This window comes from Egretta garzetta, unplaced genomic scaffold (assembly GCF_000687185.1).
Source record: "Egretta garzetta isolate BGI_Z169 unplaced genomic scaffold, ASM68718v1 scaffold516, whole genome shotgun sequence".
In the NCBI taxonomy this organism is placed as follows: domain Eukaryota; kingdom Metazoa; phylum Chordata; class Aves; order Pelecaniformes; family Ardeidae; genus Egretta; species Egretta garzetta.
Genome location: NW_009259983.1, coordinates 132,262 through 144,997, shown reverse-complemented (window position 1 = coordinate 144,997; position 12,736 = coordinate 132,262). Strand labels below are relative to the sequence as shown.

The 12,736-nt window shown below is 40.1% G+C and overlaps 1 protein-coding gene across 1 annotated transcript in view; it reads right to left on the bottom strand.

Moving 5' to 3' along the window:
* Positions 1-12,736, bottom strand: part of CRYBG3 (crystallin beta-gamma domain containing 3) — a 76,764-nt gene that overhangs the window by 11,561 nt on the left and 52,467 nt on the right. Inside the window, exons 13-16 of the mRNA XM_035895974.1 lie at positions 11,576-11,702; positions 10,566-10,598; positions 6,359-6,468; positions 5,714-5,840 (exon numbers count right to left, since the gene is read on the bottom strand). Of these exons, the coding sequence (XP_035751867.1) occupies positions 5,714-5,840; positions 6,359-6,468; positions 10,566-10,598; positions 11,576-11,702 (397 nt within the window). The remainder of the gene's footprint in view (positions 1-5,713; positions 5,841-6,358; positions 6,469-10,565; positions 10,599-11,575; positions 11,703-12,736) is intronic.

Below are 12,736 nucleotides of genomic sequence, written 5' to 3'. Positions count from 1 at the left end.
AGAAAGAAGCTGCGCACCACAGATTTTTCACAATTCAGAACAGAATTTTTTACTTTACCAGTTCAGAAAAAAAAAAAAAGCAACACAAGCCTGAAGTGTTTGATATTAAACAAAGATCAGTGCAAGACGAGCTTCCTTCCAAACGCCTTTTGTTTGCAGTGCAAGGTGTAGGTGCTTGACCCACTGGAAAGCAATAGTGTACAGACACAAAGAAGCTGACCAAGAGGTGCTACAACTGAAAACCAAGTGCACAAGTGAATTTGCACACATGCTTATAACAAAAGCAAATATAGTTTTAGCTATGGAGAACATACAGATAATTTTTCATTATGAATTTTGTGAAAATTATTACTAATAAAGCCCTTATGAGAAGGGCTCACCCCAAAACGTATTTTTTCTTGCACCTTTTTTTGCAAACTTAGATTTTGCAAACTTTGATGGGAAAGCCTAATAAAGCCAAAGACAGAAATCCATGGGGCTGGACTACAGCATGACTGTAACCCGGTCACAGCAAGGGTTGGTACATTTCCCCACTTCGCGTCCCTGCTGACCTGCTGCTATGCAAACAGCATTCACCAGAGCCTTAACTGGAGGAGACGCCACAGCTCTATTACAACATCCTTGGAAAAAATCTTTACTCTTCAGTCTTGGCTAACGCATCATTTACAACTGTCTTTACTGAAGCTGCGCTCGCCTGGCTGCTCCCTGCAGTGTGGGAAGGATGCCTGGCCAGTGGAGAGGAACATGGAGCTGGACGACAGCAACACCCATGGTCCAGTCCCAGCCACGCAAGATGACTCATTGCCTGGTCCTGGGAAACGCCCACTAATTTTTGTACCTGATTGCATTATTTGCCTCACAGGAATGCTGGGGAGATTAGTCAACACCTGTATTTAACTTAGAAAAGATAATCAATATAGAAATACAGGAACTATGACAATTGATCAGAGCAAGAAAAAGGAATGCCAAAAAAAAAAAAAAAAAAGCAGCAGCATTGCACAACCTACAACACATCTCATTTTTGTTTTTAGAAACTGTGAGACTGGTTTAACTTTAGGGCTTACGTTAGCATTTCAGAAAAGGAAAACTAATTGCTCACTGCAACTATCCTGGATGCTCTTGTCCATGTAAGGCACACTAAATATTACGGGGAGTTTGACAAAACAACATGCCCGAGAAAAGGCAGCATTACAGCTGAACTCCCGTTGGAAGAACATCTCGTAAGGGTCTCTATCCCAAAAGATTAACCTTTTCAAGCAACAAACACTAGACAAATGCCCCAGTAAGCAGCCACGGCCCTATAAATGGCCCAGCTGACTTCACCCGCTCTCTTGCCGCCAGGCAAGCGGCCCACGCTTTCCTTTTCATGAATTCATGGCAGTGCAAAAGGCCAAGTCCTTGCTGATGCAGGCGGGGAAATCTCCACCTCTGCAGAGAGTGCAGCAACCCTTAACCTGTGCTATGCTTTTACCTGCCGGCAGAATGGCTTTTAACAACAATACCAGCAAATCTCATCAACAAGCTTTCCTTAAAGAGTGCTTTGGGATTTCTAGATGAAAGGAGACGATGAGAGGCAAGCCACATCAGTTCCAGCGTTCCTACCACTGCTAAATAGATATGTACCCTCCTGATGTTAAGTGGGCTTCCAAGTGTGTAACTGCCTGTTCACTTAAAGAAATTTTTACTTTGTATTTCAGAAGGGAAGAGGCCATGTAACACATCCCTATTCAATATGCAATCTAGGTTAATACACGGATATTGCAACACTATTTTTCTTCCCAGAATATCGAAAACAAAGGACATTATTTTCTCATTATCAAGGTACAGATATGCTTTGTTCCTTCTTTGTATCCTCTCATTAACCTATAGCTTTTCCTAAACGCTCCCAGAAGGACAAAACAGTCCAGTCTGAATTTGAGGAACAGCGGGGAAAAAAATACAGGTGGGGCCTCCTAAAGAGTTAGTTCAAGTATTATACACCTTGGAGAATAAACCAAGATGGGAAAGAGGTTCCTGGGAATAAAGGAACACCTTCCCTACTCTCCTTACGAACTCGTTCTTTGCTACTTCCTGAACAAACAGTAGAGGAAACTGGTTACAAAGATGTGCTTAATCCCTCTATGATGCCAGTGCACAATAAATGGGGAAATAAGCAAAGTGGAACCATGTTAATTTGAGTTCCTTGAGAAATAGGGGAGTGTGTGTGTGGAGGGGGTGGGGGTAAGCATGCCATACTTACATGATGACAACTTCACTTTTCAGCAAAGAACCCATAAAACATCCCTCCAAGAGCTAAAGGCTGGAACAAAAGCTAGCCAACCTAAAAGCCTGTCATCACAGTGAAGAAATCAGAGCATTGCTAGTCTGAGCCCATTTTCCTACCCAAATTAGTTTTGCGATGCTCTGAAAGTTTTGGGTTTTTTCTATTTTAATTGGGCCAATCCAGTGATTTAGAAAGAGATTTTCCATTTTGTTATGTAATTAGGCTCTTAAACATGCAAACTGTATTTCTGGCAATTTTCAAACTAAAAACTCAGAAGTTTACTTTCCTAAAAAAATAATAATAATAATAAAAAAAATCCTCATTTTTTTCATTTAGAATGTTTGCTGTGTTTGTTTGCAAACATTTTGTTTGCATCAAAGCTGCATTTTCCAGAGAACAAACTGTTCTCTCAAATCCTTTCCTTAATAGCTTGATCTATTTAAAAAAAAAAAAAAAAAAAAAAAAAATCAGTCAAGGCTTTGCAGAAGTTCTTAGCTGTTTCATATAGATTAAGGCACTACCATTGCCTCACTCAGTCACAAAGATCCCATTGCCACCTTACAGCGTACCGTCAGGTCACAAAAGCACACCCATGCCATGAAGGAGTACTACAAATCTGTAACTTTAATCCTCAAATTCTCCTTCCAAACCGGAGAGCCTAGAAATCTTATGGCAGCTGACAACATCCAAAAAGCCCCTCAAAACTGTTACAGATTTTAAGTATGGCTACATGCAAGAGCAAAAATACTGCTAGATGTTCCCTTGAGAAACTACAACAGATAGGATCAGAAAGGGCATCTTGATTCAGGATCAGATGCAGAAATCGGCATGGATGCCCAGCCAAGCTGCACACCCTGCAGGTGTCAGTGGCCTATGCTAACTGCTGTGTTTCACACCTACTTTGGAGTTAGCCCCATGTAAAGAATCTATATTCTTACATACATCCTGCAGATAAAGGCCCAGAGTTGTGATTTCACTCAGCTGTACAACACCAAGGTAACATACATTTAATGATCATTACAATCCTGCAGATTAGAAAGAGAATACCTAGGTCCCGTGTCCCCATTTCCTCCAGCAGATTCGCTCTCCTATCCCAAAGGACTGGCTGAAACAATCTACTTCTAAAATCTATAGCTGGACCACACCTACACCAGTCAATGGACTTGGACTGTTTTCAAAGGCTAGAAACGAGCTAGCCTTATGAGTCCTTTGTACTGCTAGAAGCATTTTTTCCCCACTCTGCCAGTGCCACACATGGGCCTCTACTTCTAGTCAACATCTGGGATGCAGAAACCTCACACACTGAAGCAATACACGGCTCCCCCCGGCGTGAGAGTCCTTCCAACAGTTATGCTTGCAGCAAATACGTCTCACTTAACGGAGAGCAGGAGACGATGCGCATTCAGGTCTTGGCATAGGTGTTGAACATGTGAGCTATTGAGATACACCTCAGGTCTGAAATTGGGCTGGCATTTAAAGCTGAATAATGGAAGGGGTTCCTAATGTCACAACTGAATTCAATAAAGCCATACAACAATTCCACTGGGGAATACGCTTGCTGCTCTCTTGAATGAGCTAACAGAAATATCTTGTAATAAAAAGGGCTCTGTTCCAAGAACAGTGCATCGCGGACAATGCACAGAATTAGCTACGGCTGTTTCTGACCACTGACCAAACTTACTGCTGCGTGCTTAACATCACGTCTGTACCACACAATGCTTCTGAGCGCTGTCCTGTGCGATTAGCATACACAATGTATTAGGGGCCGATGAGGGCATTTCTATTTGTAAAACAGGTGTGGTTCAATAGCATTTCCATGCTGTTTAGCGCTTCGATTTTGTGAAATACAAGGGCTCCTATTTGCAAGAGAGGAACTTAACTAAGAGGTGTAAGCCACTTACAAAGTACAGGAAGACGTGCATAAGCTTCCCACGCACAGCCTGCCAAACACACTTCTCCCTGGGCTTGGCCCTCGGTAATCAAGGGCTGCCAGTAGCTTCCTACTATGCCAAACTGCATAGTTACTTCCCTGTGAGATTACAGGCTGAGGGATTTGGATGAGACCTACCATTTCATGTCAAAACTTCCTTCTGATTTAGCAGAGCAGAGTCCAAAAGTCTTAACGTGAAAAGGAGATCTTTAATCTGAAAACCAGGCTCTCAGCAGGTGGGGGGCTATGGCTCCACTGAAGTCACTGTATCTATGTAACCCAGTGAAAAGACCAGCACTCAAACTTGAGCTGTACATCCTTCCCACCATGCCGATGGCTTTTGGTGTTTGTTTGGTTTTTTTTAATCTGTTCACAAATCGAAAAAAGGGCTTAATACTTGAAGAAAACTGAATTGAGTAATCTTTAAAGTCTAGTTTTGCAAGAGTTGCATTGAAGGGCACGTGTCACATGGACTGAGTTTTTGTTCTGTGATCAGGGAAGGAGGAAGAGTTTTGGAGAAGTTGGTCAGTGCTAGAGAGGAGCGGGCAGAGCGGCCACTTGCTTCTCTTTTACCGACAGTGTTATGGCCAGCTTGATGCTTTTGCATAGGAGCACACCAAGATATAGGACGAAGGCACAGGCATGACAGCAAGGCTCTAGCGGCATGTCCTGTGCGCAAGACTACAATAGGATGTACAAAGGCCTGTATCTATCTTGTACTGGATAGTACAATGCATTCCTGTCCAACCTCCTGGCCATAGAGGACCTCATATCTCACGTTACTGCTACAATAGGTCATTTGACTCCAAGTTGTGTGCTTGGGTAGTACAACCAATGTGACCTGAAAGTCACACAAAGACTAGGTGAATCTGTAACAAGCGCTGGTCCTGTATCTCAGAAATCACCAAGAGAGAGGATGGCCACATGAGCTTTGGACTGGACTACCTGATGTGTCATAGGCAGCTCATAGGCCACATGCGTGGTACGTCATACCACTTTATCGACCCATGATTTGAGATGCCATTAGGAGGTGAAAACCTTTTTTATATTTCTGTAAAATGGTTACTAAATTAAACGGCCTTATGGCAAGTATATGCTACCTTGTAATTTCAATGTTCATGTCTTCTGTGTGTACTTCGCTTTAAGACTGAACCCTGGATGTAGGCCTAATAAAAGAAGCCCCATACGCTTGGATGGCGTGACAAAATGTCTCACTGCGTACTAAGCTTGCTGAGCTGTATTACAAAGACCAGTCAGAAAAATGCCAGCTAATGCAACTTGTACAAAAGAGACTGACTTTGAGACCAGAACACCCAAGAGTGTGTACCTACAAGCAACCACGTGCATGCATGCATGCAGCCTGGCTTGTTCCTAACCCCCAAAATCCTGTAAGCCAAGAAAACAAGCTTCACTCTTTTCCCTGAGTGGGAGTTTGTTTAGCACAAGCACTTGCTTCAGACATCTGACTAGGAAAAGAGTTCCAAAACATTATTATTTTTTTTTTCCAATAAAGTCCTTACGTATTGAATAGGCTTGAGGGATTTGATTGTAGCAGTTGGGCAGCCACAGGAACTGAGGTCAACATAGAGGCCTTCTTCCAGCACACAGTGATTGTCAGCAATTTCCCCTTGGTAATACAGGAGCCAACTGCAGGAATAATGTAACAAAAAGATTAGCTGCTCTAGCTGCTTATTAACTGTAAGGTTTTTTTCAAGATTTAGTATTTGCTAAGGAAATAAGGAATAAAAAAATCTGTTTGTTCTTAAGCTTAAAAGTAAGGTGACTTGAAAGGCTACGCGACAAAGCAACCAAAGCAGCAAAATCAAATCATGTGGTACAGAAATCTCAGTTCCAGAGTCAAACGACGCAAGTGGAATGCAGACGCTTCTACTGTACCAAGTTCTCAAAATCTGGAATAAATTCTAACTGGAGTTAAAAAAAGAATCACAGTAACTGTGCAAACTTCCCACAGGGAAAGCAAAACGCATACTACCCAAACCAATGACAGGACGACAGTTACTGAGATGCATTGCAAGACAAAGGGTCTAAGACATGATGGAATATGATGGGCATGTGTTATGCACTTTCAGCTGTCTGAAATTTAGTAGTGTTTATAAAAATTTCCATATTACTTAAAATGGTGGCATGTAAACCAACAGACTTACCATCCCCGAAGAACCTTAAAAGAACATGGTATGAATGATGTAAAATCAGAAACTTCTGCTGTGAAATCTATACATGCTCCTTGGAAATGTGTATTACTGAAAGCTTTGAGCTACAAGAACAAAACAAAACAAAACCAATGACTAGAAGGAAAATGAACACATTATCATTAATGTAAACAGAGATAGCTGTGCTCTTAGAGAAGTATCCATTCAATTCACAAGGATACAATAAATAGAATGAATTCTCATTTAAGGAATCTTTTACATTTCTACAGCTGCTTTAATTTTAGAAAGATCAAGTGCTTTATTGTCTCTGGGCCCAGTACAGGGTGCTTCCCAGTGATGCTAAGGCAATGGTGTCAAGCTTAAGTTCAGCTGCAGCAGGAGAGGGCCCAGAGAAAAACAAAAGGCTAGGACTGAAGGATGTTATCTTCCGTCCAAAGTACCCCTGAGCTGCAGCTAACTCTTGCTACGGCTTAGCAATCCAGTGTTCAAAATTGGACAGGGAAGCGTTGGTCAAAAGATAAAGGGCTACTATTGGCAAAGCGCTTTGAAATCTTCTGTGACCGCAGCGATTGCAGGTAGTTTCTCATTTAAGAACTAGCAGGAGAATTTCTGGGGGAACTGGGTGCAGCCTGGTAGGTGCACCATGAACTTCTGAAGTTCAGCTAAGCTGTTTTGACATGTCATGGTGAAGAACTTCAAGCCACATTGAATCATACCCCACCAGTAAGATGTGATCAATTCACCCTGAAAAAGCAGTAAGGTTGAAAGTGTTGCAGTAAAAGAAAAAAAAGGAAAAAAGTAGTATGATATAGCCTGTGATCTATAGCAAAGTCACGTAGAATTCAGTACCCTTGGGCTGCCACTGTGTAACTGAGGTGAATTTCACTTTAAAGCCTGAAAGAGAGGCTGGGAAAGAATGAAAAATTTAACTGTATCAAGAGAACAGCTCATATTCTGTAATGGAAGAAAAAACATGATGGCTGTTGCAAGAGCTACTTCCCCCTTCATGCCCCAAATTGGCCTAGCTTCCTGCCAAAGAAAAGAAATCAAATGCTTTTGCCAGTGCAGAGCGAGAAGGCCAAACACCAAGTATCAGCAAACGATTTTATGGAAAAGCTCAGTCTATGTTTTTAAAAAGAAATGAATCTGTTTCCTGTTAGAAAGAACAAGAAAGGCTTAACCTGGCCTTGCATGCTGTAACTGCACATTGGAGAACACAAAGCAGCTACAATATAATGAATAAAGCGTAACTGATTTTTCTGTAAATATAATTGCACTGCTATGTCATAAAGCATCTATTTAAGCTGTAATTACATAGTATTTTCTACCCACTTATCTCAAAGCTCTTTTTATAAAGGAACATACATATACACTGTTTTTCTTTCATAGGCCAGATGCTACGCAAGGCTTTTAAAAAAGATCTGTAACTCATTTTTATACAGAATACACCAATAATGAATGACGGTCTTTGACAAAAAGCTGGGGTGAAGTACCGATTCCTCAGCGAAAACATTGCATATCTGCAACTAGTCTCAAACTGCAGCTCTCTCTCCTTTTTCAGGGTTTGAGATTACTATACTAGGTTTCGCTTCCTAAAAAGTCAACGGTCAGCATATTAAAATACAAATACGAGTTATCACAGCAATTATCTCTGCTTCCTAAATCATCTGTACAAGTCAGTTGCTGCTGAAAGAGGCTTTGTTCTCGCTGGGCAAAACCAAGTTTTCTTTTTAATAAACAAAATGAATTGCTTTTTAGAGTTGGTGATTACAGGCATTCTTACATTATACGTACTTTGTTTAGTAAGGAGCCTTGGCAGGAGGAAAAGGTCAGGGGAGTTACTGAGAGATTTAAGAAAATTTAGTTGCTTTTCAATTTCTGATGAGCAACTAAAAACAGAAGTGAAAAAAAGACACACTGGTATAGACAGTGAAAACAGTTCCCTTAGCTCAGACATATGTTTATTAAAGGTGGAAGAATGTATAAACATTCAAAATAACCGGTATATGGCTTATACAAAGGTCAAACATGAGGATGCTTAAGGATTTGCCAGCTCATAAGCACCATGCTTTGAAGTTCCAATCTAAGAGACTGTTGCATACATGGAAACTTCTACTTTGCTCTGAATGGGAAATTCTTCATATTATCCAAAACACCGTCCTTTACTTATCCTAAGTGATTAAATGTTTTAAACTTAATCAAAATATTTCCCCTCCTGAAAGAACTGTAGCAATATGAATTATGTTCTTCCTTCCCTAGCTTTAGGGCAGAATCCTATGAAAGCCTTTTTTTTTTAAAAAAAAAACAAAAAAAACCCAAACCATGTTAAGAGTGCAAATAGAGAACACAAAAGGCAAAACACAATCTAGTACAACATGTCAGTATTTAAAGGTGACTGTGCATATCCACACACTGTTTTTTTTCACATATTACTGGAAATAAAAAGACTGCAAAGCACCATTTATCAAAACTTCAAAGGCTTGAATAGAATCATTTTTGGGGGATCCTGAAAAAATAGAATAGTTGAAGAGAAAATTATCTTCAACTGTTTGGATCCCACTGGTTTCCTCCGAGTTGGTTATTTTATCTGGTATTATCTGGTATCATTTACCAAAGCCTTACTGTGAACGTACTTGCAAGTCTTTGGATTAGGACGCAAACTGCCATATGAATAGGCCTGGCAGGAAATCAGTGTTCAGGACTAAAATAATACACCAATTATGTCTTCAGACAGGAAACATTTCCTGTAGTCCTGGGCTAATCATAAAATTGTATAACTAGAATATTTGGAGAGAAAGAAGGGTGTGGTCAACCTGCTAAGTAACACAATGTATGTATTTCCCTGGCGCTTACAGCTACTATACGCATCCTAGCAAGAAAGAGCAATATTGTGCCCAGATTACAAAGTAAGTAAGTTTCCTGAAACAGAACCATTGAGCTCTAAAGTCTCTTTTGTCTGGAATAACAGAAAATGTCATCAAGAAAAGGTGCATTCATAGGTGAAAGACTTTCAGTACATTACTATTCAGTGTATCTTTACTACTAATGTCACAGTAACAGGTCAAGGCTTTAAAATATTCAGCATATGCCATGTTTATTAGGCAGAAAGAAAATGTAGAAAAAAAAAAAAAAAAAAAAAAAAGAAGTCATGTTTCTTGAAATACAGTTTTCCAAATTTGCTTAATTAAAAGCATGTCATGTAGAGAGCAATATAACCACTTAGAGCATCACCCATGCTAGCAGCACAGGCCAGAAAGACAGAAAAAGAGAAATCAAACAACTAATGCAGGAAGGGAGGAGGGCCCTGCTGGGACAGAACGTTGCAGGAGACACAGACCGTTCTTGGTGATGAGCACAAACACTTAGAGCAGGTTTTTGTTTTAGAAAGATATCACAAACGTACATTAATGGAACACAGACTTGTAAGATAAGGACCCAAAGTATAAAACCCTAAACTAACTTGTTCTTGAGACTAAAAGTTAATTACAGAGACCACTTTCTCTTTGTAAGTTGTCACCAAGTTAGATACAACTTTCAGGGAGATTGCCAGAATGTATCATAAAAGAGATTTATCACAGATTTATTATAATCAGGATGTGCTCAGTTAAGGTATTATGTTACTGTGAGGAAAAGGGACATATGGAGCAAGTGGTGCCTACTCCTCAGGGAGCTTGGGAGACTAAGAAAAGCAGAGCTACCAGCATACAAAACTAAAAAACCCAACTTCCCCTGTTGATGCATCTGCAGGTTTGAAAGGTGCAGTTTAGTTTTCTGCACTTCATGCTTTCTTCTTCACCTCACACACGAACGAGATCGGGTCAAACCAGATACAATGCAAAATAATGGAAATTAAAAATGCCACAAAGAGAAGGATGAATGCATATGATAGGGAGTTTCCAGAAACAGCAAGGAAAGAAGAGGAAAATAGCTAGAGACACCCGAAGTCACTCAAAACCTACTGAACCGCGTGCATTTTTGAGAACATAATACTAAAGGGCATGATCTGGAATAAAGCAAAGAGCAGAATGTTAGCAGACTTAACCTTTATACATCTACCAGTTTCCTCCACCAATGGTCTGCTGTATGGAGATGATAATACTGAGATATCATCTGAAGTAACAAAGCAAGGCATTCAAGATTACCTGTATTTAATTATTAAATGTAGTTTTGTACTAGAGAATGTTATATAATGTCAACATACCAAATGTGGAGGCTCATTCGTTCCAAGTGGTTCCTGCAATAATATATATACATGCATATAAATAAATGAAATTAATTACAATTAGTTTCCTAGAAGACATGTCAAGTTCCTGAAATTTGTTAATTATGAACTCAAGAGAAAAATGCCCTTCCCAGGCACTTGGCACAATTCTCTTCCCCAGCCTCTGCCATCAGCTGCCTGGAAGCTGACGGCTACCTGCCTGACTGTTCAGTGCCTTTCACCCAGAGAACTTGCATCAGCATTAATTAGTTCACATAATGTGGATTAAGAGTCTATGCAAATGTCTCTGCATTTATTTTTCAGTCTATTTCTTGAAAAAAGACAGAATTAAAACCAGAAGTCTGCGACATCTCTTTCAACATGTGCTTTTCAAAATAAGGTTAAATGTTCTTTTCCTATTTTCCATGCAGTAGTATCATTTGATTATATACTTATTACTGAGGATTATCTTTGTTTTGCACTAGGGTTTGACAGTTCTAGCACTAATCTATGTGGGTAGACTGTGCTACCTTGGATTTAATGATGCATTAAAAATATTTCCTGTCTTTATTCACTACGTGTATTACAACTATTTTAGCATAAAAATAAGAAAAGAAAATAATCAGACCTCTATTATACAACAACAATATGGGCCAGATAAATTCTCAAGTATTTTTATATCCATTATCAATGATGCATTATAAATTACTATGTTTTAAGGCAAATTAGTCTTTCCAGGCCAGGTTATTCTTTCCATGAATGCAGACTGCCAAAGGGAAGTTGTTCTTATGAAGTTTCCCTGACAATTTCCTCAACAGATAGAAAGATCCAGAGCATCCATTTCAGTCTCCATCCTGAACAGACTCATTACATCATTCATAAGGGTCTTTAAATTGTTCCCAAGTAAATAGTCAAACTGATTAAACAGCACAGCCCACGTTATGTATGCTCTGAACTCCAAAGGTCTCATTTCTTTTAAGTTTTCCCCTTAACAAGTTCTGGTAACTCACCAACTTAATAGGTCGAATTGACATTATGGTTTTACTAGATCCTCCCCAGTCAAAGAAGCATTTGTATTTTCCTTTCTCCAATACATACTGTTCTCCACAGAAATATTTCTGCTGATATGCGACCCACCTGGAGAATGACACAAAAATTAAGCTGAAAACATCAAATTTTTCTGTGTAGTTTGATGAAAATACGAGTTAAATAGAGCAATTTTCTTTGGAGTCTGATGAAGTCCATCGACAGTGTAACATCAAACCCAATGAAAGGCGCATACCTGTCACACACTTGATTTTCTGCTTTTACTTTGCCAACACTACTTTGACAAACATGAAGCTTCAGGTCTCTGCCTTTCTATCGAATATACATTCAGCATGAGATGATGCCTTGCTTAGAAGCCCAGAGGACACTTAACGTCTGACAAGTTTTTTAATCTCTCTTAGCTAAATCTTTACCTGTTCAGCATCCCCCCCAGACAGGGATTTCTTCCAACTTTTCCAATGGGATTTATGAAAAACGGTGCAAGAAGAAATGGAAGTAAATGAGGAAGCCTTGATAAGATGAGACAAAGTGAAAGCTTGCCAACAGTTGGCAGTAAAAGCTTCTCCTACCCTGCCTTCCCTGTTGCGATTTAAGAAAGGAACCCCCAACTACATGAGGCCAAGGGTCCCTCTAGGCCCGCATACGCTCTTTGGCAGAGGCAGAAGTAGATGGAGGCTAGTCAGAAATGCCACTAACTTAGCCACTTTTGGTGGTGCGTTCCTGTCTTAGTCACCCAGCACCCGGGACTGTTATATTAGGGATGTTAGAGGGCATCTCCTTTCCCAGTCCTTTTAGCACCCGTTTATGAATCTGTTTGTCATTAATTTGCCTAATCCTTTTTTAAACCTCCTGGTGTTAGCTGCTACCACAGCCTCCTTCAGCAGCAAGTTCCAGAAATTCACTGCCTCTGGTGTAAGAAAGGCTTTTTGCTCCCCACCTCTAAATCTGTTTTAAAGCAATCTTCAGCTAGTTCCGTAAAGCATCCCCTGATTGTTGTCATGCAGGATTCTGTGAATGCTGCTGCGTTAAGCTTGTCTATCACCTTCAGGATTTTGCAGATCTCATTTGTATCCCTCCTCAGCCATCCCTTCTCCAAACTGAGTCCCAGCCTTTCATCCTTGTAT